General features: G+C 42.9%; 1 protein-coding gene across 1 annotated transcript in view; it reads right to left on the bottom strand.

The window, feature by feature from the left end:
* Positions 1 to 25,873, bottom strand: part of LOC137434320 (histone deacetylase 5) — a 280,361-nt gene that overhangs the window by 129,709 nt on the left and 124,779 nt on the right. Inside the window, exons 4-6 of the mRNA XM_078785493.1 lie at positions 5,528 to 5,618; positions 4,421 to 4,544; positions 2,223 to 2,338 (exon numbers count right to left, since the gene is read on the bottom strand). Of these exons, the coding sequence (XP_078641619.1) occupies positions 2,223 to 2,338; positions 4,421 to 4,544; positions 5,528 to 5,618 (331 nt within the window). The remainder of the gene's footprint in view (positions 1 to 2,222; positions 2,339 to 4,420; positions 4,545 to 5,527; positions 5,619 to 25,873) is intronic.

The raw sequence follows: 25,873 nt of genomic DNA, 5'->3' as shown, positions 1-25,873 counted from the left end.
GGATCTGGAGATACAAAGATGTGAAAGTACAAATCAAGAGGAGGCTGGTGAATGCTCTGGTATTTGCAGTTGCAATGTATGGATGCGAGTCATGGACAATGAAAAAGAAAGGAAGAAGAAGATTTACAGTTTTGAAATGTGGTGTTGGATGTTGGAGACGAATGATAAAGATTTGATGGATTCCAAGAAGAATAAATAAATCGGTGCTCGAAGACATTAGACCACCATGTACATTAGAAGCGCTGATGATAAATTAGAAACTGGCATAATTTGGATACATCATGCATGGAGAAAAGGGAAGTCTGGATAATTCAACCATGCTGGGTATGGTTGAAGGAAGAAGAGGAAGAGCAGACCTCAGATGTCCTGGATGGATGGAGTAAAAGCTGTAACCAAGCTGCCTGCCAGAGCTATGGGATGTTTGGAGAAATCCAATCATGAATAAAACCAGAAATCAGGCACGACTTCACAGAACTAGATAACGAGGGCAAGTTATCATCGGCAACCTGGCCAAATTCCAAATTCCTGCCCAAACCACATTCAGTCGAAAATCAGGACTGGCCAGCCAGTTTGTGAAAGACTTGGCCCAAAAATGTTTCATGGCCAACCCACCAGGAAACTGGGAATAATTGGGGACTTTGAAGTTGTTGCACTAATTATAGAAAGGGGTAATCAAAGGTTTATAGGAATTAGAACAAATACATCTCTTAGAAATGTTTCAACTACAAGACTAAAATAAATAAAGATTCTGAAAAATAAATAGTTGTAGAATGTGAAAAACAATCCACAATACAGTACAAAGACAATAGAGACAAAAGGAAAGATAGGAAAGCTGAAAAATAATGTTTTACTCCAATTGTTCTATTCTAATTTCAGATATTGAACTTGTTTTATTTCTGCCGCTATGACATTTAATTTGGGACACAAATCCTAGATTTTTATTTATTTATTCCGGATCTCAATTAGCAAGAGAGATTTTGTTCAGCATATGTATAGTGTAAAAACATTGTATTGTACCACCCAGGCAATGCGGTTTGGATAGAATGTGTGCACATCCAACAATGTAGTCACGTTCACGTATAAAAACAGTGAGTTCCGATGTTGGTGCAATCCTTGCCTGGCAGAGCTAGTGGCCTCTTCTTTCCAACCACTGAGCCGTCCTTCCTTCTGCCCACAGGACTGTCCCTCCGCTCACCCACCTTCTTACTAAGCCGATGGCGAAACTTGAGGTTGGGCTCGGAAGCTGCCCACAGCAAAGCAGAGTGTTCCATCAGAGGCTCAAATTGGTGGCAGAAACCAGCTAAAATGTGAATCTGAATGTGTAGTACAATTTTGTGCAAAGCGGCATTTGCATGCGGGTCCAGGGCTGTGGAAGTGTAACTGGCAGCAAGCCCATGCACCATGACAGATCTGACATTGGCTGATTCGACGAAAGATGGCGAGGGAGATGGGAGGGAAGGGCGGGAACTACTGGCACAAGTGTGGCAGGAAGTGGCCGGAAAAACAGGCGAGCACAAGGAGAGGAAGCAGTCACAAATGAGACAAAAAAGCAATGAAGTGATGTGCCATTCTTAAAACTTAAAACGACATTTGACAAGAAAAGGGGAAAATCGAAAATAAAAACGTTGGAATTGCATTCTTTTCTTAATAAGAACCCTTCACACCAAGTCATGTGACCAAGGGAATACTACAAGTTACAATAACAATGATAATAAGTGTTGAGAAATCCCAAAACAATGAGCGGTATTGAATATGCAAATTAAGCCATGCTTTTGCTTCAGACTTATTTTGAGCATGTTTGCAGCATGCTGCAAGAGAGAAAAAAAAAAAAAATTAAAAGCAAGCTGCAGCATTTTCATTTCATAAATGAACTAACAACATTGCTCCGAGCGATAGAACAGTCATTATACAAAAGCTTTCATCTGAAGGTCACATGCAATTAATGGCCTAAAAATATCCCGCAGCAGCCATGCGAGTGTTCATTAGGCCATCAGAGCAGACAGCTTCGTACAGAGAAGCCGCATTCACGGTTCAGGCAATGCGGCCTTCGCAAGCTGGCATTCAATCTGAACAAAATATTCATCAAATGCATTTTCTGCGAACTTGTTGCCGGGTGAGATGCATGATATCACAGCACCAGCCAATCGGTTTACTACCCACTACTTCCCTCCTCAAACAAGCTACTCAAAAGTGCTGCATAAAATAAATTATAAAACCTTCACCTGTTTTCCGGAGAGGAAAATCTCCTACACCGTCGTAGGGACCCAAGCCTTGATAAGGAGCCGACGGCCCATTTGGAGGAGGGAGACTCTGGTCTAAAGAACCATGTACAGCAGTCCTGTAGGAGGCGATATACCACACAACTGGAAAAGCAGGTCATTTCAAAATTACAGCAGTTTTCATCACGTCGTATGCACAACCTCTATGTACCTCAGCACATTCCTTCAGATTCTTAAGTCTCGAGAGGGCAAAAAGGGAAGATTCATCGTGGAACAACTTGGCACTTTGCCGAGGTCTTTCCTTCCGAGCGTATATGAGCAACTCTCACCTGGCTCTTGTGAAGGAGCAAATATCTTACGATGACTCGACGGGCCAAAATTCCTCTGGAGATAGTCCAGTTCCGATAGTTTGTGAGATCAAAATGCAGATTCCATTGCAACATGGCAATTGGTCAAAAATCAAGTTCCACAGCATTTGCACAAAAGGAAAAAAAAACCCGATAAAGGTTGTTCACGAATTTATTTATTTTTGTTCGACAGTGTATTTTTACAAGACTAAAGTGTTGATTAAAGGATTGGACTTTTTGTTTAATTGAGCCAAATTCCTTTAATATTGATCAAGCAAATAGATGAGAGGATAAACGTTTGTTGAGTAAAACAGAGCAAGGATATATATAGGGGCCTGTGGTTGGATAAGAGGAAGCCAAATATTAAAATGTGGATAAATATTAAATGTAAGGGTGTAAATATAGAGAAGACTATGAAAGGGGAAAGATAAGATTACAGCTGGAGAAAAGGGAAAGGCGGTTCGACATGAGATAGGAATAAAGGATGAAGGGAAGGATCTTCGATGGAGCAAATGGAAAACGTTGGGAGGGATGCACAGTTCAAAATATGAGGCCATTTTTGTATAGAAAACAAGATGTCCCCTTGGGCCTCGTCAGACCACATTTGCATTCTGGCCTCCAAAGCCTCAATGTGGATGTTCTGTACTGGGACATGATTTATGTTGGATTTCTTTTTTTAAACATCTTATGACAAGGCATTTGTTGAAAGTTCAATAGAGTTTTGCTTTCTGCAAACCAAGGCCCCTTATATATCACCTCCTCTCTCGCCTGATTACCAAGGTGATTGAAGTTTTGAACATCGCCCATTGAAAGGCAAAAACAGAAAACAGATCTTCACAACAGTCAGGGTGGAGGCTTTTCTGTCTTCTTGGTCAGAATGTGCCATCAGTGACTTTATATCAACCAAGCTCCACCATTAACTACTTTTTTAACCCCTTCAAAATCCACACCTCAACATCAGGGCCAAATATCTCATGCTCACCTGCAAAAAAATTTGTTATAGTCGAGCTAAAAATTGTCCAGCAAGTGTGGGCACCTTATCTTTTTCTGTTTTACTTCAACATTCGATTGTCAACATATTGTCTGTTCGCTGCTTCACTCTTATGCCAAAAAGAATATTCCCATCGAAGATGGAATGTTGGAAAATCGAGGCACAGTGCCTTTATGAAACAGCAGCTGCAGATATGACATTTTGAGTATGAATGCTTTCAATTCAACTAGGATTGACTATCCAACAGAGGGAGATTTGCAAGATTCAAAAGTATGTCCCTTATTTTACAAGCGATTAATCTTGTTCATTTGCAATTGGTCACTGGCTTTGACACAATTACAATGTCTTATTATGGATCCTCGGCATCAAAATGCTACATATATCGAACAAACAGTTTCAAATGGAGCACCTCGCCGCCTTTAGAGCATTTAAATTGCATCAGATGTGGCAATAAATGTGAATTATTGCTCCCAGCTTGCCGACTTGATGACAGAAACGGCCATTTGCTCTTTTGCCACCTCAATTCCTGCCCTGTTTCGAATACCGTGTGGGCATGGTTTTCATCAAAAGCAAATGGGCTTGTCATCAAAACACCTGTTTCACCATACATTGATGGACATTCAAAAAGCTGGCAAAATATTATTACGATAAACCTCCCTTGCCTTGGGCTCCTCTATTACATTTTTATTCCCAAGTTTCAAACAATATTTTGAAAAGGGCTGAAGGATCACTGCTGTGAAACAACCATTGCACTAAATATTTTCTTTGCAATCAAATTGCATTGCCCGATTTGATCTAAACACATGGCAAAGCAGCATCAGATAAGCACGTAGAGTCGCTTCAAAGGCAATGATTTTGCTCACATCTGGCAGAGCCTTGGGTGGTGTGGAGGTCCGTGGCTCGAGCTTCCCGAACCCGCCTCTCTCTTCTTCTTGTTCAACACAAACTCCTGAAGTTTTTGCTTGACTTCTATACTGGCCATTGCACCTGGTTCACGCAAACGCACATAAGTACAAACACGCACAGACACACAAAAAAAGCAGCAGACAGACAGACACACAGGAATTCAGTTTTCCTTCCTTCATTGTCAAAACCATAGGTTTTAAGCCTCCTTTCCTAGTGCACAATTCTCTACATCCGGTTGGACATTCCTGGGTTTAAAGAATTGCTATGGGGCAAAGGCGAGTCTGACCAGATGCAGCCCGATTTCTCGTCAAATTGACGTAATGTAAAAACAAACTCAGGAATGCAAACAAAGAGCCTATTTCACCAAGTACAAACAGAACCCCACTTCAAAATTTAAAAGCTGATCAGCTTAGCCAAGTTAACGAGCGACAATTGCTCTATTTTTTACGATTGCACTTTGACATAAAAAAATACATTTCCTTTAGCTTTCCCAACTAATCATGTCGAATAGCAGGGCCAGCGAAACTACTAAAGCAAGAAACAAGTCAGCATGTTATAGCATAAACAAGCAGAAGAGGGCATTCTTAGCAGTGCTATTAAATTCCCAACTGAAGCTATTTTCAGAGAAACATGCACAGCTTGCTTGTTTGACAAAAGGTTCCACGACGAAGAATCAAATAAACTCAAAAGAACAAAACCAATTCACAAAATCAACACAGTCACAGCTGCAATCGACTTTGCATAGGCCTCAAGATGGTCCTTGCAATGGCGTCCTGCAATAAGACTTGCAGGTGGTGATTAAAGCTCATACTATTGTACAGCTGATAATAGGAATACCATACATTCACTCAAAATTATACTATTGGCAACAAAGCAAAATAGCATTGAAAGAATTCACATTTCGAGCACATATGAGGAGAGGAAGTGCTAATAATAGACCCTCGAGTCCTTCAGAAATTTGGCTACAACTGTGCATTGCACGAAGTCATTGCACTTCTGTTTATTGGACTTACTTCGGCATTCGTTTTCAATGTGTAAAGTGCATTAAAACATTGTAATCGTACTTTCTTGTCCCTTTTGTTTGTTCTTGATTTGCTGCAGTTTCTGCTCCAGTCGCCTTCGCTCCAGTTCCTGTTCTCGCTGCTGTTCCAGTTGCTATGAAGAACAAACCACAGATTTTGTTTCATCAAGTCTCTACCTCACATCTGAACAGGTGGCCAGCCTCACAGCAACGACACCGCACATAACCATTAACCTGTCAAGTCAGAGTTCATGGACCAGGAGGCAATAATTTGTCAATCACATAAAAAGCTGAAGAAAGCAGCTTCTCAATAGGTTAATAAGGTATTCTGAATCATCAATATATAGCAGAGTTGTTAGGAGAACAACATGATCGCATAAGCTTTTCAACAATGCTTGTGGCAGAAGCCGACAAGGCCTCAGATTCAACCAATACAAAAGTGACATCCGAATACCTAAACCAGTTGTGTGCCAACAATCAGTTATATGGTGAATTGCACTATGAGCTAAAATGCACAGCAAATTATTTTGGGAAATCTCTGAATGGAAAAACAAAGGTTTTATAAAATACTCTTCAAAATTATGAACAGAAAATTTCTATACTTATGCTAAAAGCTGCCACCTATAAGATAGATGGGGGAAGCAATTATGCCATAAAATAAATGTGGTTTTTGTCACTATAAAAACTTATTAATCCAATAACAGGTTATTGTTATCCAATAGTTACATTAAAGGATGTATGCAGATCTACTATATAAGAGAGGTGTGTGTGTGTGTGTGTGTGTGTGTGTGTGTGTGTGTGTGTGTGTGTGTGTGGCCATTTTTCTCAGAGACCAGATCTTCGTCAAACCTCCACAGGTTCATCAGCAAGTGCCTGGGAGTGTTTTAGGCAAAAAAAAAAAAAAAAAAAAAAAAGTTCGTTTTTTTGGATTAAATAATAAGAATAATAATAATTCGCTCCATAGTGCCACAATGAAAGCAAGAGATTAATGACTCATGAAATGATTAATAGCAATTGATTAATGAAAGCAAGAGAGCCTTTTTGAATAATGACGCATAAATAAATACATAAATAAATACAAAACATATTACTTGACGCATAAATATCAAGTCAAGTAAACATATTACTTGACTTGACGCTATTAATGACGCATAAATAAATACATAAATAAATTCGCAGAAATAAATACAAAACAAGCACAGATATATTCAAAGTACACTGCCAGATGCCAAATAATTAAATATCCTCCAGCACGGCATTGCCGGGGCACCTATGGTGCATGGAAATACCGCCGTGCAGCTCATAGAGACTGTATTTGGAGGGAGAGGTGCAAAATATTTGATTGATTTATTGCATAATTAAAATCAATAAAAGATTGTTATAAAATATTTTCTAAATCAATTGGCTAATAGCATAACTAAACCACGAGTGCTTCATCCGAAGATGTAACTTTTAGAAATTTAATTGTCATTAACAAAACAATTTAAATAATTAATTTATTAATCAATAAATAATTAATCGATTAATTGATTAATCAATAAATCAAAAATACCCTTTACAGACAAATCACTTGGTCATCGTCATGTCCAAATATCAGCTTCCTAGCTCAAAAGGTGCCTGAGATATTGGCCAGATGAGAAAGACAATATTAAATGATTAATAATGAAAATAAAAAAATAATAATGGTAAAAAAAATTAAATAATTAATCAATTGCCGAATATAACACATACACCACCACCATTTCATCCAAATCTGTAACTGGGAAAAAATATTTGAGTCATTAATCGAATAATTAAATAATTAATCGATTAATTGATTAATCAATAAATCAAAAATAGCCTTGACAGCCAAATCACTTGGTCATTGGCATGTCCAAATATCAGCTTCCTAACTCAAATGGTGCCGGAGATAATGGCCAGAAGAGAAAGGAAATGTATAAGTACTTAATTAATCGCTAATAATGAAATAACTAATCAATTAAATGATTAATCAAAAAACAAAAAATACCGTTTTTGACAAAGTACTTGCTCACTATTGTGCCGAAATTTCAGCTTCCTAGCTCAAAGGATTGCTGAGATATCGGCCGGACAACCAAGAAAGCAAGAAAACAAACAAACAAACAAGTACACATACATTCAAAGTACACCGCCCCATGCCAAATAATTAAATATGCTGCAGCGCGGCATTGCCGGGGCGCCTCCGGCGCCCGGCAATACCGCAGTGCAGCTCATTAAGGCTGCATTGGGAGGGAGAGGTGTACACTAATTGATTGATTAATTGTATAATTAAAATCAATAAAAGATTATCACAAAATATTTTCATAATCAATTGGCTAATCGCATAACTAAACCACTAGTGCTTCATCCGAAGATGTATCTTTTAGAAATTTAATTAAATAAGTCATTTATAAAAAATTAAATAATTAATTGATTACTCAATAAATAATTAATCGATTAATCAATAAATAATTAATAGATGAAATGATTAATCAATAAATCAAAAATATCCTTGATAGCCACATCACTTGGTCACTTATGTCCAAATATTAGCTTCCCAGCTCAAAAGGTGCCTGAGATATTGGCCAAATGAGAAAGAAAATAAATAAATGATTAATAATGAAAATAAATAAATAATAATCATAAAAAAATTAAATTGGTAATCAATTTGGTCAGAGAACACATAAACTACCACTATTTCATCAGAATCTGTAACTTTAAAAAAAAAAATTTTTTTGTCATTAATCGAATAATTAAATAATTAATCGATTAATTGATTAATTAATAAATCAAAAATATCCTTTGCAGCCAAATCACCTGGTCATTGGCATGTCCAAATATCAGCTTCCTAACTCAAAAGGTGCCTGAGTTAATAATGGTCAGAAGAGAAATGAAATTTAATTAATTAAATAAGTACTTAATTAAACGCTAATAATTAAATAACTCCTCAATTAATTGATTAATCAAAAAACAAAAAATACCGTTTTTGACAAAGGACTTGCTCACTATTGTGCCGAAATTTCAGCTTCCTAGCTCAAAGGATGGCTGAGATATCGTCCGGACAACCAAGGAAACAAGAAAACAAACAAACAAGTACACATACATTCAAAGTACACCGCCCCATGCCAAATAATTAAATATGCTGCAGCGCGGCATTGCCGGGGCGCCTCCGGCGCCCGGCAATACCGCAGTGCAGCTCATTGAGGCTGCATTGGGAGGGAGAGGTGTACACTAATTGATTGATTAATTGTATAATTAAAATCAATAAAAGATTATCACAAAATATTTTCATAATCAATTGGCTAATCGCATAACTAAACCACTAGTGCTTCATCCGAAGATGTATCTTTTAGAAATTTAATTAAATAAGTCATTTATAAAAAATTAAATAATTAATTGATTACTCAATAAATAATTAATCGATTAATCAATAAATACTTAATAGATGAAATGATTAATCAATAAATCAAAAATATCCTTGATAGCCACATCACTTGGTCACTCATGTCCAAATATTAGCTTCCCAGCTCAAAAGGTGCCTGAGATATTGGCCAAATGAGAAAGAAAATAAATAAATGATTAATAATGAAAATAAATAAATAATAATCATAAAAAAATTAAATTATTAATCAATTTGGTCAGAGAACACATAAACTACCACTATTTCATCAGAATCTGTAACTTAAAAAAAAAAAATTTTTTTGTCATTAATCGAATAATTAAATAATTAATCGATTAATTGATTAATTAATAAATCAAAAATATCCTTTGCAGCCAAATCACCTGGTCATTGGCATGTCCAAATATCAGCTTCCTAACTCAAAAGGTGCCTGAGTTAATAATGGTCAGAAGATAAATGAAATGTAATTAATTAAATAAGTACTTAATTAAACGCTAATAATTAAATAACTCCTCAATTAATTGATTATTCAAAAAACAAAAAATACCGTATTTGACAAAGGACTTGCTCACTACTGTGCCGAAATTTCAGCTTCCTAGCTCAAAGGATGGCTGAGATATCGTCCGGACAAGAAAACAAACAAGAAACCAGAGTGAAAACTGAGTACTCTCTTTCAGCGTGCGTCACTGCCGAGCCCCCTTCGGTGCCCGGCAATGACGATTTGCAATGCCTGGAGGTGGCATAGGAAAGGAGCGGTGTACAACAAGAAACCAGAGTGAAAACTGAGTACTCTCTTTCAGCGTGCGTCACTGCCAAGCCCCCTTCGGTGCCCGGCAATGACGATTTGCAATGCCTGGAGGTGGCATAGGAAAGGAGCGGTGTACAACAACCATAGTGAAAACTGAGTACTCCCTTTCAGCATGCGTCATTGCCGAGCCCCCTTCGGTGCCGGCAATGACGTTATGCAGCACCTGGAGATGGCATAGGAAAGGTGCGGTGCACAACAATTACCAGACATTTGAACACAAATAATGAAACAATTAAGGAAGCGGTCGAAGTTGGTGGTAAGTCTTCTTCTTCTTCCTGACCATCATCAAACTCAACTCAGAAACGTGATGAACAGCACATTCAGGAGCATATATTCAACGAAAAGGTAAAATGACGATTTGATATTTGTGATATGGGGTAACATATCTGAGGGGTAACATAGGCGTTGCGGCTGCGGCCTCATTCGGGGGTGTGGGGGACTGGGAGAGGGGCAAAAATTCTCTATGTAAATGTGTACCATGTAGCACCACCTGGTGATTGTGGCAGAGGGTATTACAATTTCCTTTTTTTACCTGGGCAGCACTGAGGTTAAAGCCATTTTTCCTCCTTCACTTCCCCCCTTCCCTAAAACGGAGGGTCTGTCAAAGCCACGTCCCCCCCCCACCCCCGCCAAAAGATGTATATGTAGAAGATCTTTCGCTCCCTCTCCCCTCAACTCCCCCCACAGCCTTACTCCGGCGTCCCTCTCCTGCCTCCCTGTTACGTGCTCCTCCCCGACCCCCTGGTCACGGTGTACCTCCGGGCCGTGAGAGGAGTCACGGCAGAAAAATGTGTTATTCTGTATGTCAAAGATCAATGGAGAAGCCACCCCAATTGTTACTCACAAACAAATATTGTATTAAGATCACACAAGAATAACAGTACAACAATAATAGTAATCAAGAGTACAATCAATATGTCCTATGATGGTACCATCAGTTTCGTAATATATAACTCACTGTGCTCCGAGTGAACCAAGAACATTCCCCAATGTCTCTTATTCCCGGCTTCAAGCCAAGTTGTTTCGCTCCCGCGATCACCAGAATGAGGTCCAATCGAGACCGAAATCTCATGCGGATGGCAAGTACAGTCACACAGCCAAAGCTGCACAAAGGCGCCCTCAAGGCGACTGGGAAATCCAAGGCGCCCTCAAGGCGACTGGGAAATACAAAGGCGCCATCCAGGCGACTGGGAAATCACACCCTCGGGTATGGATTTTCACGGCTCAGTCGGCGAACCGCAAATTAATTTTCAAAAGCCACGGTGCACACACACACACCAGATACATCTGAAAGCGGTGAAAACGGCTGACAAAGCAAAGAAACCTTGCTCGATGCGTGAAGCGCGCGAGTCAAAATGGCCACCGACCCGTTCCTGAGACGTAACGGCCCGACGATAATTCTCCTCGGAATCCACCGCCAAAAACCTGACACGCAGGTTGATCGGTCACAGCGATGACAACTCTGTCGCAGGAATCCCTTTCCCGGGAAACCCGAAAGTTCGCGAGTGACTCCCGTTCAACAACGTTCGCTTCAGAACTCGGAGCAGCTCGGCTTTCTTGTACCACTCACTCGCTCCGCCTTCTTTCTCTCCTCTTCCTCTTCGCCGCCGTCCGGTTCCTGTTTCGTTTAAAACATTAACCTTTTTACCTTTTGACAATAATAATTGCTATTTCCCTCAAACAACAATAATAATAATACATGGAACCAGAAATGTTTCAAGTGGATGAAGACCACAACAACGGAAGTGACGAATCCGTAACACTTCCCCCCCTCAAGAAAGAAAGTTTGAAAATAGTGAAAACTTTCTTTGCAGGCAAAACTCTCCCAACAAACAAAAGTAAATTCACACACAAATCATCAATTCCCGTGAGCAACGATAATCAATATTTCCCAAAAATAAAGCAACAAAACTTCAAACAACCTAGAGAGATTTCCAAAGTTAGTTCACTCTGGACAAAGCATCAGCAATGACATTGTCCCTGCCCTTTACATGTTCAATTTCCAAATTGAACTCCTGCAAAGCCAAACTCCATCTCATCAACCTCTGATTTTTATTTTTCATTTTTTGAATGAAGGTTAAGGGGTTGTGATCAAAAATCCAAAGTCAAGCAAATCTATAGCACTTTTTAGGGAGGCCGAGCTGAAAGCCAGGTTTCATGGTGTTGGGTGGTGAGGCCTGGAAGTATTCACTACATGTACGCCTTTAGGAACGTGGAGTTCACGGTTAATCCGTGTAGGAATCTTGGCTCGGCTGCTCCGCAGCATTCAGTGCTTCAAACTCTTCCTAACTTTCATAATAATCACGGTTGGAGTGCTTGTCGCTGTCGTCACGTGAATAGCGGTCTCCTTCTCGGCCACTACCCTGATAATCATCCCTTCGGGAGCTGCCGTAACTCTGGGAGCCTCCATAGTAATCTCGACTGCGGCCGCCACCAACAGTACTACTCCTACCCAGGGAGCCATAGCCACCCCTGAAACTACCTCCACGTTTTCCTCCTCTGTAGCCCCCTCGACGTCCATGGCCTGCCTTCTCTACTGTTATGGTCCGACCATCCAAATCCTTGCCATTCAAATCCTTTTCTGCATCTTTGGCGTCCTTTGTGTTTTCAAACGTGACAAAGCCAACCCCTCTTGACTTTTGCGTCTCCCTGTATTTTACCAGCAGCACTTCCAAGAGCGGTCCATATTTGCCGAAGACAGAGTCCAGAACATCTCCTCTTGTGTCAAAGTTCAGTCCACCTCCAAAGAGCTTGCCAACATTGCCTCCATTCATGACTCGTGTGCGCTGACACTTAGTTTCAGGGTACTCGACACGAAGTGTCTGTGCAAAGCGTGACGTCCGTACCTTCCTCTTCTCTTCAGAGCACTTCCTACCCATAGCACGAGTCGCGGTACAGGATGGAAAGATACCCGGAATCTCATGCTCTAACGGTGCGGTGTTATTTTCCATACTAGGCTTTTCAACAAACATCGGGTTACCAGAAACTTGACCACCGGCCAAATCATTCCCGGTAACAAAAGATATTCCCTCTACAGGAAGAGTGGCCTGTAAACCTACGGTGACCGGTCCTGACACCAAATCCGACTTTAAATGGATGACATGAAGTGGAGCTTTAACATAGCCACTAACACCAGTTGCCGTCTTCTCTGACAATGGCAAAATGCCCTCAAGCATCAAAGATTGATGTGCTCCTGTGTCCCTCAATACCCTAACCGGTCTCTGGTTAGTCAAGTCTCCATCCAGTGACACAAACCACTCTGTAATAAAAGGTTTGTAACCCTCTTGAACAAGGTCATTCTGTGATGCCATAACTTTGGCATGGGAACCTTCACAGGGCACTGTTCTCCAAGGACGATTTCTCGCATTTGCCAATGCATTCGGAGTTGAACTAGTCTAACTCCGCTCCTGATTTTTCCTTTCCAGGGCATAACATTGGGACATCAAGTGTCCAGGTTTCTTGCAAAAAGCGCAAGTAGGCCCGGAGGAAAAACTCGTGGTCTGCCTCGAGCCCCCCGGAAGATAAGTCTGTCTTGGAACTGTAGTCTTCTGATCCCTAATAGTCGCGGTATCAGATTTGTCCACATAGTCATCTCTAGGCCGCCCCCATGAATATTCGTTCTCCGCACCGGATGTACCATAACTCCCTTGGCGAACTCTAGGCGGGAAGTTAGGTTTGTAGAACCCCATCCTGTGTGTCAAGGCATAGTCATCTGCCACGGTTGCTACCTGATACAACTCTGGTACCTTCTTTTCCTTCCTCCAGATGTACTTTAATGTCCTCGTGGACACACTGTTTGAATTCCTCCACCTAGATCAATTGTCACAACAGTTTGAAGTCTTTCCCAACCCCTTTCGAATCACACCACCGATCAAACATGGTTTCCTTGATTCTGGCAAACTCCACATGGGTCTCACTCTCCCTCTTCCTGACATTCCGGAATTTTTGCCGGTAAGATTCAGGGACCAATTCATAGGCTTTGAGAATGGCTTTCTTCACTTCCTCATAATCTGTACATTTGTCAATCGGTAAAGCCGAAAATATATCTTGAGCTTTACCAACCAGAACACTTTGCACTAACATAGTCCACGACCCCACAGGCCATTTTAGCATCTGAGCCACTTTCTCAAAGTGTAAAAAAAACTTGGCTACCTCCTTTTCATTAAGGGTGGAACCAGCCTCACATGCCTACCAACATTCCAAGTGTTCTGACTAGTTGTCGAACCAGCCGGCATGGATACGACTTCTCTGCGTTCTCCCAATAATTCCAGCTCCTTCAGTTTAACTTCCTTCTGATACTCCATGTTACGTTCCTTTAACTCCCTTTCGGCTCTCCTTTCCTCTGCTCTTTCCTTTGCTCTTCTTTCTTCTTCAGCTCTTCTTTCCTCTGTTCTTCTCTCCTCGAGTTCTCTTTCAGCTCTCCTTTCCTCTGCTCTTTTCTCCTCGAGTTCTCGTTCTTGTTCTACTCTTTTTTCCGCGAGTTCTCTTTCAGCTCTCCTTTCCTCTGTACTTATCTCCTCGAGTTCTCGTTCCTGTTCTACTCTTTTTTTCCTCGAAGTTCTCGTTCCTGTTCTACTCTTCTTTCCAAGTTCTCTTTCAGCTCTCCTTTCCTCTGCTCTTCTCTCCTCGGCTTTCCATTCCAACTCTTTTAACCTTTCCTGGCTCTGCAGTTGCATCTCCATTTTCCAGAGCTCCACATTTTCTTTTTCCTCAGGTAACCAATCCAAGGCTACCTCTGTCCATGTTCACTGTCCCACAAAAGATTCTACCACCAATGTCTGCATCTCTGCTTTCTTCATATGAGCTCGGACCTCCAAGTTAAAATGTTTGGCCAATATCAAGAGTTCCGATCTTTTTAACGCTAGGAACAGTGCCTCATTAGGGGACGCCGCAAACTGTTCTGCGTCAAACACCATGGTGACTATTAGTTAACACCTGTTAACCTTCACACAAAAATTTTCCAATTTTTTGAAAAATTTGGGAATGTTAGAAAAATTCCAAATTTGGGAATTTTGGGAATGTCAGGGAATTCAATCCCGGACGAACCCCCAATTTCTGTTACGTGCTCCTCCCCGACCCCCTGGTCACGGTGTACCTCCGAGTCCCGAGAGGAGTCACGGCAGAAAAATGTGTTATTTTGTATGTCAAAGATCAATGGAGAAGCCACCCCAATTGTTACTCACAAAAAAATATTTTTATTAAGATCACACAAGAATAACAGTCCAACAATAATAGTAATCAAAAGTACAATCAATATGTCCTATGATGGTACCATCAGTTTCGTAATATATAACTCAATGTGCTCCAAGTGAGTGAACCAAGGACATTCCCCAATGTCTCTTATTCCCGGCTTCAAGCCAAAGTTGTTTCGCTCCCGCGATCGCCAGAACGAGGTGCAATCGAGACCAGAATCTCGTGCGGAAGGCAAGTACAGTCACACAGCCAAAGCTGCACAAAGGCGCCCTCAAGGCGACTGGGAAATCACACCCTCGGGTATGGACTGTCACGGCTCACAGTCGGCGAACCGCAAATGAATCTTCAAAAGTCACGGTGCACACACAGTCACACACACACCAGATACGTCTGAAAGCGGTGAAAACGGCTGACGAAGCAAAGAAACCTTGCTCGACGCGCAAAACGCGCGAGTCAAAATGGCGGACGACCCGTTCCTGAGACGTAACGGCCCGACGATAATTCTCCTCGGAATCCACTGCCAAAAACCTGACACGCAGGTTGATCGGTCACCGCGATGACAACTCTGTCGCAGGAATCCCTTTCCCGGGAAACCAGAAAGTTCACGAGTGACTCCCGTTCGACAACGCTCGCTTCAGAATTTGGAGCAGCTCGGCTTTCTTGTCCGACTCACTCGCTCCGCCTTCTTTCTCTCTTCTTCCTCTTCGTCGCCGTCCGGTTCCTGTTTCGTTTAAAACATTAACCTTTTTACCTTTTGACAATAATAATTGCTATTTCCCTCAAACAACAATAATAATAATACATGGAACCAGAAATGTTTCAAGTGGATGAAAACCACAACAACGGAAGTGATGAATCCGTAACACTCCCTCCCCCGGCAATGCCGGGTACTCCTGCTAGTATGATACACATACATACATACATACATACATACATACATACATATATACATATATATTGTTGTGGATATGAGAATGTTGTTTTTTTATTGTTGTGTAATGAATTGTTGTAAAATGTCACCCTCCTTCCTGCATTTGTTGTTGTATAAAGGTCAAAGGGCGTTCCCGTAGTTAATTCCATAAAACATACACGAAGGACACCATATATCCCTGTTCAGTAGTTATATCCTTATTATGTGTATTAGTGTAAGGCTGTGTCTTCCATTAATTGACACTCCATTGCACTGCATTAAATAAAGTAGATCCCTCCGACATGGCATCTTCAAAGTGCCAGGTTTGCCAGGTTTGCTGCAATTGCCAACTGCATTTGGGCGGTTTTCTTCGTTCGCCATTGCTGCCCTTTGGCTGGGGCTAGCTCGAATCGCCCCAAAACCACCATTGGCCACGAGGTAAGGTCGGGGAAGAAGGGCGTGTCTCCACCTCGTCATAGAGGGGAGGAGTGAACCAGCCCTTGCCGACCAACCCAGAACGAGGGGTTGGCTTTAGGGGGTGGAGAGAGAACGTTTGGGGGAGGTTCGCAAAAGGGTCAAGGGTGAGGCTTATATAACCTGCGGCAGACGCCCCCAGGAGAGTCAAAAGGAGGGAGGAGATCAGAGAGAAAAGACAAGCCAAAAGAGAGTCCTGGAGTTTGTGAGAGAGGGAGAGAGAACCCGTCACGCCAGACCCCCCACCAGCAGCGTTGGCTTCACCAAGCAGCTCCGACCCGTTACCCCGCGCACACGACAGGATCGGTGGCATCGGCGGCCGTCGAGGTCCAGCCCGACGTCCCGTGCAGGATCAACCTCCAGCCAGCTCCGTGCCTTCCTCCCCCTCCAGCCACCCACCTCCTTCCAGCCAATCCACTCTGCAATTCCCCGTGTGAGTCCGTCTTTGTTTGTTCTGTCCTGGGTTAAGTTAAGCCTGTTTAGATAAGCAAATTTCACTGTGTCACCTTTCCTCTTCTGTATTTTATTTTATTATCCTTCCTTCTCCTTGGTTTCTTTGATTGTGTAAATAGTAGGAATAAATTTAGTAGCATTTCCAACCTTTTTGCTTTGGTGTTCTTCTTCTTCTCACCCTTCGCTTTAGTCTTTTCCCCATTGAATATCTGTGGCGCGATTCGGCCAACGTTCAGGAATCGGGGTAACTGTTCGGGCGCGGCGGCCATCCGCTCGGCAAACAATATCCTCGCCGCGGTCCCGTAACAAAATATATATATATATTTGGCTTTTTTTGGCTTTTTTTTTTGGTTATATATATATATATATATATATATATATATATATATATATATTGTTGCGGATATGAGATTGGCATCCATCCATATCCGCTTGTAAATATTCCCCTATTTCCTCCATACTTCCCAACTATCCCCAATCCCCCATTCCCTAGTCCCATTTTCTGTAAACAACACTCTGTAGACCCGACCTCCCCCTATTTCCCCCATTAAATGTCGCATCCGTCCACCGCATCCAGGTCCACACGGGTGAGTTGGGGGTTATCGGGTAAACTGTGCGAACACGGCGGCCATTACGCTCGGCCCATCATAACATCTTAAGCCGTGTCCGTAACAATATATATATATATATATATATATATGTAGATATATATAGATATATAGATATATATATATATATATATATATATATATATATATATATATATATATATATATATATATATATATATATCTATTTAACCAAAAAAAAAAGCCAAACCGCCTTTTCTTGTGTCGAAAATCGAGATTGACATCGTCCATTTATGACCAAGCTTTAATCTCAGTCTGCAAAGCCGAGTACCATACGGATGCCTCCTTGTTTGGAGATGATGTTGGTATAGAATATTGCACATGTCAGTCAACATCATGTCATGGGGTCAGTGTGCTTTTTTTGGTTATATTTAACCCTTTGAGTAAGGATGGCGTCCAGTGCCGCAACCCGCGAAAAAGTTGTGTACGGATGACGTTACTACACGTCATGGACTATACCTATCAATAGATCGTCAATACGTGGTTGCATTCACGTACCAAAATGCCAAATTAATCCAGTACCGGGGGTATTTTTATCAAAAAAAAAATCCCGTACTCAAAGGGTTAACATTCCTGACTGCAAGCCTCCTGACTGATGATCAGCAGGGCAGATAAAAAGTGTTTGTGTGGCAGGTGACACTTGTTGCCAACAGGTCATGCAGCAACTGCTGTGGTGAGACTCAATCTATGCCTTGCTGCCTCGTCAAGTTCAGGGGTTCGATGTGTGTGTATGTCTGTATATGTATATATGTATATATGTGTGTGTGTGTGTATATGTATATGTATATGTATGTATATATATATATATATATATATATATATATATATATATATATATATATATATATATATATATATATATATTGTTACGGCTCGCGGTTTAGATGTTATATTGACCGAGCGGTGGTGTATTACCGCGACCGTTACAGGATCCCCGATTGGCCCGACTCCCCCAACGTTGAACAGATCGCACCACAGATATTCAATCGGGAAACCTCTAAAGCGACCGAACGAGAAGGAAAAGAGAAGAAGACAGAGTACGGAGGAATAACAGGATTTATTATGTATTTTCAGAAGCCAGAGCAACGAGAGCAATCGGTTATATTCAGCGAATGGAAGGAGCAGATACACAGTGCATCGTTAGCTTATACTATTCAATTTACTTAACCCCAGGACAACGATTAGGACAGACGACGTTCACACTTACACGGGGGATATTGCAGGCAGGTATGGCTTGAGGTGGGTTGCTGGAGAGGGAGGCAGGGTCAGGTCCCTGCAACCGGCAGGGCTGGAGGTAGCAGCTCCCAATTCTTCGCGTTTTTGGCGGGAAAACCCTCGGTCGCATCGACGCTGCTGATGCTGTGGACGTCACGCGCTGGCTCGGTCACACCTGCTCCTCTCCTTCTGGTGGAGCCGTCTCCCTCCTCTCAGCGCGTCTCTCCAAAGCTTGTTTCCTCTCCAAGTACCTCTCCTTTTTGGTTTGGAGTGTCTCTCATCTCACAGCTCACAGCTCACAGCTCAGCTCACAGCTCATCTCTCATGTCATCTCTCATGTCATCTCCCGAAGCAGTCCCTTCCAGTCGCTTTTATTACTCGGGGCGGAATCAAGCCGCCGGCTGCGAGGGCACGCCTACCGGGTCGCTAACCGCGATGCTGGTTGGCTGTTAGGGCTGTCCGATTCCTCCTTTGATCATGACGACGTGCCACGCCTGTGAGTTGGCGGCTCCTACCCCCCTCTTCTCCGAGATGAGCACATGGGCAATGGCGGCTTGCGGGATTGAACACCACTCGCACCGCTTTTGAAAGGAACTTTGGAGAGCGGAGATGATTGGGGAAATTGAAAGGGGCCTACGCTTATTTCGTTTGATACAATGCAGAGTCAATCTAGTGGGAAACACATATTTAGCCTACATAGAATAAGGAAATAAACTATTTAAAAAGATATATCGTGGCCTGTGTGTAAGTTTCATGGAATTAACTAGGACGGCTGCAACCATTATTTACATTACGAGGGTGTTACACACAACAAAACCATACTGTTCACATTCGTTACACTTTCTCCAAAATTGTTACACTTCTCCAAAACCGTTACACTTCTCAAATTCGTTACAATATATATATATAGATATATATATATATATATATATATATATATATATATATATACATACACACACACACACACACACACACACACACACACACACACACACACACACACACACACACACACACACACAAACACGGTGAATCAAAAGTAGCGCCCGCGCCCGATTTCTGTTTTTTCGGCTGTCAGATTCTTTCTGGGATGTCATGTTGTTAATAATTATTGTCTTGCAGATTATTAATTTTCTTAGTTTATTTATTTTTGTTTTTGTTTTGCAGGTTATTGCTGAGTTTGGAAAGTTACTGAATTTGCACCAAATTGAACCATGAATTACCTTTCAATGAATCAACGCATTGCGGCCGTGAACCATTACTACAAATGTAATGAACAACCAACGATGGCGGCACGCCGTTTGGCACAGGAATTCGATATTAACCCACCCCAGGGAAGAAACATACGATTCATTGTCGAGAAATTTGAAGCAACAGGGTCGGTAGCCACTGCAAAGAAGTCTGGCCGTCCGAAAACGGCAACGAATGTAGCTAAGGCTGAAGAAGCCATCAGGAGACTGGAACAAAGTCCGCAAAAGTCAACTCGCCGTTTATCTGCAGAGTTGGAAGTGAGCCAATCAAGTGTTATCCGTATCCTTCACCAGAAAAAATGGAAACCTTACGAAAAACAGAAGGGAAACACCATAAAAAAATGGAAACAGACCTTACACCTCCAGATTTCTTTATTTGGGGGTTCATGAAAGACCTTGTTTATCGTGAAAAGCCTCGTACCATTCAGGAATTGAAGGCTCAAATCACTGCAAAGTTTGAGGAAATTGATATCGAACTCTGCAAGCGTGTGTGCCACTCTGTGCCTGCTCGGCTGCAATTGTGCATCGATCACGAGGGAGCGTACTTTGAAAATTGCAAGTAAAACAGCTTGGTACAGTTCCGTAATAATTTTCCCCCGAATAAATGGTTAGATAAACACGCCATTCATTTATTTCTACCTTCTTGTACACTGTAATACAAATGGCAAACAATCAACTGACAGAAATATATGTATATATATACTAGCCGAAACCCGTGGAACATCCACGGAAGGGAGGATGTGGTGTATGGATAGAGTGTACCATTATGGATGGCATAGGGGATTTGCTTGTCCGAATAAGAGTTAGGAAGAAAGATGAGAATGAAGAGTGCGTATATGAACAACGATCGCCGACACCGGCACAAATGCATGCTCTGGATTGTCCACTCAGTGGACGGCTTGCTTTCGCCTTCGCCTGTCCAATCAGCGGACGGCTTGCTTCGCCTTCGCCCAGCAGACGCCAATACGATGGCGTCGTAAGATGGCGTCGTATCGGCAGTTAATCGGATGCTTTTGGGCCCCAACGTCGGCTAATTCAGATTTTTCGAGTATGGCTGTACGTGATACACAAAGAGCGCGGTTCGTAGATCGTAAATCCATTAGTGCCGTGGGCATCGGGTCACTGGGTGCAGCGTAAAAGGGATAACAAAGTCGAGTCCTTACGCTATTATTATATAGATATATATATATATATATAGATATATATATATATATATATACTGTATATATATAAACAGAAATCGGGCACTACTTTTGACTCACCCCGTGTATATATATATTGTTACGGACGCGGTTAAGATGTTATTATGGGCCGAGCGGATGGTCCACCGCGACCGTTACAGGATCCCCGATTGGCCCGACTCCCCCAACGTTGACCAGATCGCACCACAGATATTCAATTTGGAAACCTCTAAAGCGACCGAAAGAGAAGGAAGAGAGAAGAAGACAGAGTACGGAGGAATAACAGGATTTATTATACACACAAGCAAAAAGAAGGAGCGATCAAAGTTATTTACAAGCAATGGATGGAAGAAGCAGTCACACAGTGAATCGTTAGCTTATACTAGTCAATTTACTTAACCCCAGGACAACGATTAGGACAGACGACGTTCACACTTACACGGGGGATATTGCAGGCAGGTATGGCTTGAGGATGGATGGTTGTTTTGGGAGGCAATGGAGGGTCCAGCGTGGATTGCTGCCTGGCGCGTCCTTTTCGTGGCCTGCGGCCCCTTAGCTGCCCCCTTAGCTGCAGCGCAGCTGGTCGCACGATGGCTCGCACACACCTGCTCGTTCAGGCGTCTTCCTTCTCCCCAGCAACAACGAGCGACAGCAAGCAAGAGGACGGGGTCAGAGCAAGAGAGGCAAGAGCTGGAGGACGGGGTCAGAGCAAGAGAGGCTGGAGGACGGGGTCAGAGCAAGAGCGTGGAGTGCGTCCCGCGGCGGCTTATATTGGTTTCCTCACCGAACCTTCGCGCACTTTCTCGGGGGTTCCCGCTCCGCCCTCCCTTAGCCAAACCCCTTGTTCTGGGTTGGATGAGCGGGGCCGACTTACTCCTCCCCCCTATGACGAGGGGGGCGACCCGTCTTCTCTAGCCACTCCCCTTGTTCGTAATGGCCGCAAATGGCGAAAACCGGTCAGCAGCTGCAGGTAAGGCGCCGTCACGTTGCACAGCAGTTCAGTACTGCAATAAACGGTTGATGTCAAAGCTCAAGTGGGGGAATCCCTGGCACTTGAGCTGCCATGGATCATCGGAGGGGCCTACGCTTTATTTCGTTTGATGCAATGCAGAGTCAATCTCGTGGGAAACACATATTTAGCCTACATAGAATAAGGAAATAAACTATTTAAAAAGATATATCGTGGCCTGTGTGTAAGTTTCATGGAATTATCTAGGAGGACGGCTGCGACCATTATTTACATTACGAGGGTGTTACACACAACAAAACCATACTTTTCACATTCGTTACACTTTCTCCAAAATTGTTACACTTCTCAAAACCGTTACCCTTCTCAAAACCGTTACACTTCTCAAATTCGTTACAATATATATATACACATACATACATACATATATATATACACATACATACATACATACATACATATATATATATATATATATATATATATATATATATATATATATATATATATATATATATATATATATATATATATATATATATATATATATATATATATATATATATATATACACATACACATACACATACATATACATATATAGCTACGGTTTTGAGATTGGCACATATTGATCATGAAAGGTTAAAGGGTTGCCCCCCATAGTTAGTCCACGAGCAACACGTAGGCCACCTTAGAGTATTAGTTATGTCATAGTATGTGTAAGTATAGGCCATTTCCCCTAGTAACATCTGCGTTGTGTAAAGACATGAGTTTAGGTCCTTTCATTTTGCGCCCACCCTCCAAGTTCCACCTCCATGGGCATAATTGATCCCGCGCTCAATTTAGCTGATCCCTCAGTTTGTTACGCTTTGGCTACCCGCCGCATTTATTACGCTTTGGCTGCCAGCAGCATTCGCTGCCCTTTGTTCGCTCGCTAGTCGAGTAACACGAGGTAGGCCTGAGACGGAGGAACATGGGGTCGGGGTGGGGCGGCGTCAAGGCAGCGCGTCAGAGGCGATGACGGTAAGGGCCACCAGCCAACCAGGGCTCCAAGGGCATGGCGTGACAGGGCGTGGTAAGGCACGCCTGGTAAGTGCTAGAAGGTTTGCGGGGCGTACCTATAAAAGCCTGTGCACAAAGCCCTTGAGAACAAACTAAGAGAACTTTGAGGAGTGGTGAGAGGACTCGTTGGGAAAGTGCGTGATAAAAGGACTTGAGAGAGAGGGCACTTGTTACAAGGAGCACGAGAGAGAGGACGAGTGAGTGGTGAACAGGACTCGACTGAAGCAGCGCTCGCTTTGGGGGTATTGCACTATATCTCAGTATTACGTACGTGCCGAAGGAAAGGCAGCCAGATGCGCCGGTGGCGAATATCGCCTACTCAGCCACGCGAGTAAACACGGTAATAGCGCGAGTGATAACCGCCAACCGCCAGAGCCCAGACCCTACCGTTCACCCCGTATTATCCCGTGTGCGCCAACGACACGCGGAGAGCTCCTACCCCTCGACTTACCAACTGCCCGGGACAAACCGGAGGCCGGAGGAAGCTGCACGAGAGCCCTCCCTGGACGTGGTGAACATCATCCCGCAGCTGCAAACCCCGTGTGAGTGTGTCTGTGTGTGAGACGGGCCCGTTTGTCCTGGGAGTAAGTTAAGACTGTTTTTAAGGCTGCACTGTGTCCCTCTTTTCTGGAATCATTGTAAATAGTGTGAATAAATTCTGTTCTTCCTTTCTTCCCAATTCGACCGCTTCTGTGATTTCTCCATTGGATAAGCGTGGTACGAGTCGGATCGCTAGAACCGGGTTCACCATATAAACGGCACGGATCGCGTGTACGCACCGCTCGGCGTCTCAGCACGCGTGATTCGTGCGGGGCTTATTTCCTCGTTTCTGGGCAGCGCGAGTAATTAGGTAATAGTGATTCTCGTCCTACGACCCTATTTTGCGCTGTCCGGGAAGGCCGTCATAGGTCCCGGGTCCCGTCGGCTAGTCAAAGACAAGGGGACTAATCCCCCCTTGGTAAGGGGAGAAGGCCGGCGGCGAGATCCGCAACTATATACGTATATATATATATATATATATATATATATATATATATATATATATATATATATATATATATACATATATATATATACATATATATATATATATATATATACATATATATATATACATATATACATATACATATATATATATATATATATATATATATATATATATGTATATATGTATATATGTATATATATATATATATATATATATATTGTTGCGGATCTCAAACGTAGGCCTTCCCCTTACCAAGGGGGGATTAATCCCCTTGTCTGTTATCAGCCAACCCGATCCGGGGCTATGACGTTCCTTCCGGACGATGTTAGGTAAGGTCGTAAGCCGAATTCTTATTACCTAATTACTAACGCCGGCCATGAAGCAAGGAAATAATCCCGCCCGAACCACTGTTTTAGTGGACACACCGAGCGATAGCGAGCCGCGATTCGGGCCGTTAACAGGAACTAACCCAATTGGAGCGGTTTCTAATCGTGCCACATTTACCCAAAGGAGAAATCACTAAGACAGTCGAATTAAGAGGAAACAGGAAGAACAAGCAATTTATTACACTTTGTACAATGAAGAAGAAGAAGAAGATACACAGGGCAGCCTTAATGACAGTCTTAACTTATCCCTGGACACGGGCCCGTTCGCATTCAGACTCAGACTAACACAGGGGTTGTAGATGGTCGGGTCGAGGGTCAAAAGATGGGGTCCACAGCTCGCTCCAGTCCCCGATTCGTACCACGAAGAAGAGAGTAGACGGCAGGCAAGCTCTCCGCGTGTCGTTGGCGCGGATCGGACAATTATATGGGGGGGATCGGTAAGCTGGGCTAGCGGTTACTATGCGGCTCACGGCCACGTACGTAATAGAAATACCGGCGCTTTATATGCGCTCCCAGCAAGCTCAAAGCCAAATCCTCAACGAGTTCTTGCGATCAACGTTCCCCCAGCGAGTCCTTTCACCAATGCCAAACGTGACACAGTCCTCTTGATCAAAGCGCAATCGTGCAAGTCCTCTTGATCAAAGCGCAATCGTGCAAGTCCTGGACAGTCCTCTTCGCGCAGTCCTTCTGGCCAGTCCTGATAAACCGCATAAGTCATTCGATCAAGCGCATCAATCCTCTGGTAAGTCCTTCTGAAGGGCTTTGCGTGCGCGGTTATATAGCGCCGCCCAGCGAACCCTCTCGAATGTGCCAGACGTGCACTCACCACGCCCCTTAGGCCATGCCCACTGAGCCCTGGTTGGTTGTTGGGGTCTTACCGGATCCGCCCTTGACGTCTGCTTGACGTGGCCACACACCCCGACCTCGCGCTCTGCCCCTTTTCCAGGCCTTACCTCGTGGCATTCGGCTGGTTTCAGCATCCTACTGCGAGGGGCAATGGGGCGCAGAGTGGATGGTGTGCAATGGGGAATGGGGCGCAGACTGGATGGTGCGCAATGAGGTCGATTGGAGGGTGGGCTGCAAAATGAACGGGACCTACTTTTATTTATTTATTTTACACAACGCAGGTATCACTATTGGAAATGGCCTTATCTCACATATACTATGAAATAACTAACGTTCTAAGGTGACTTACGTGTTGCATGTGTTACGGATTCGTCACTTCCGCTGTTGTGGTTTTCATCCACTTGACGCACTTATGGTTCTATGTATTATTATTATCATTGTTTAAGTGAAAGGGCCATTAGCATAATCAAAATGTAAAAGGTTTATTGTTCATGAACAGTTTGCAAAGGTTGAAAACGTTACTGTTAAGAAGAGACAGGAAGCCGGATCGGGAACTGGAAGACGACGAGGGTGAAGAAGAGGAAGGCGTGGCGAAAAAAAGTCGGACAAGACGCGTGTCTTGAA

The sequence above is a fragment of the Myxine glutinosa genome, chromosome 10 (assembly GCF_964187855.1).
Source record: "Myxine glutinosa chromosome 10, kmMyxGlut1.1, whole genome shotgun sequence".
In the NCBI taxonomy this organism is placed as follows: domain Eukaryota; kingdom Metazoa; phylum Chordata; class Myxini; order Myxiniformes; family Myxinidae; genus Myxine; species Myxine glutinosa.
This window is presented reverse-complemented; position numbering and strand designations above follow the sequence as displayed.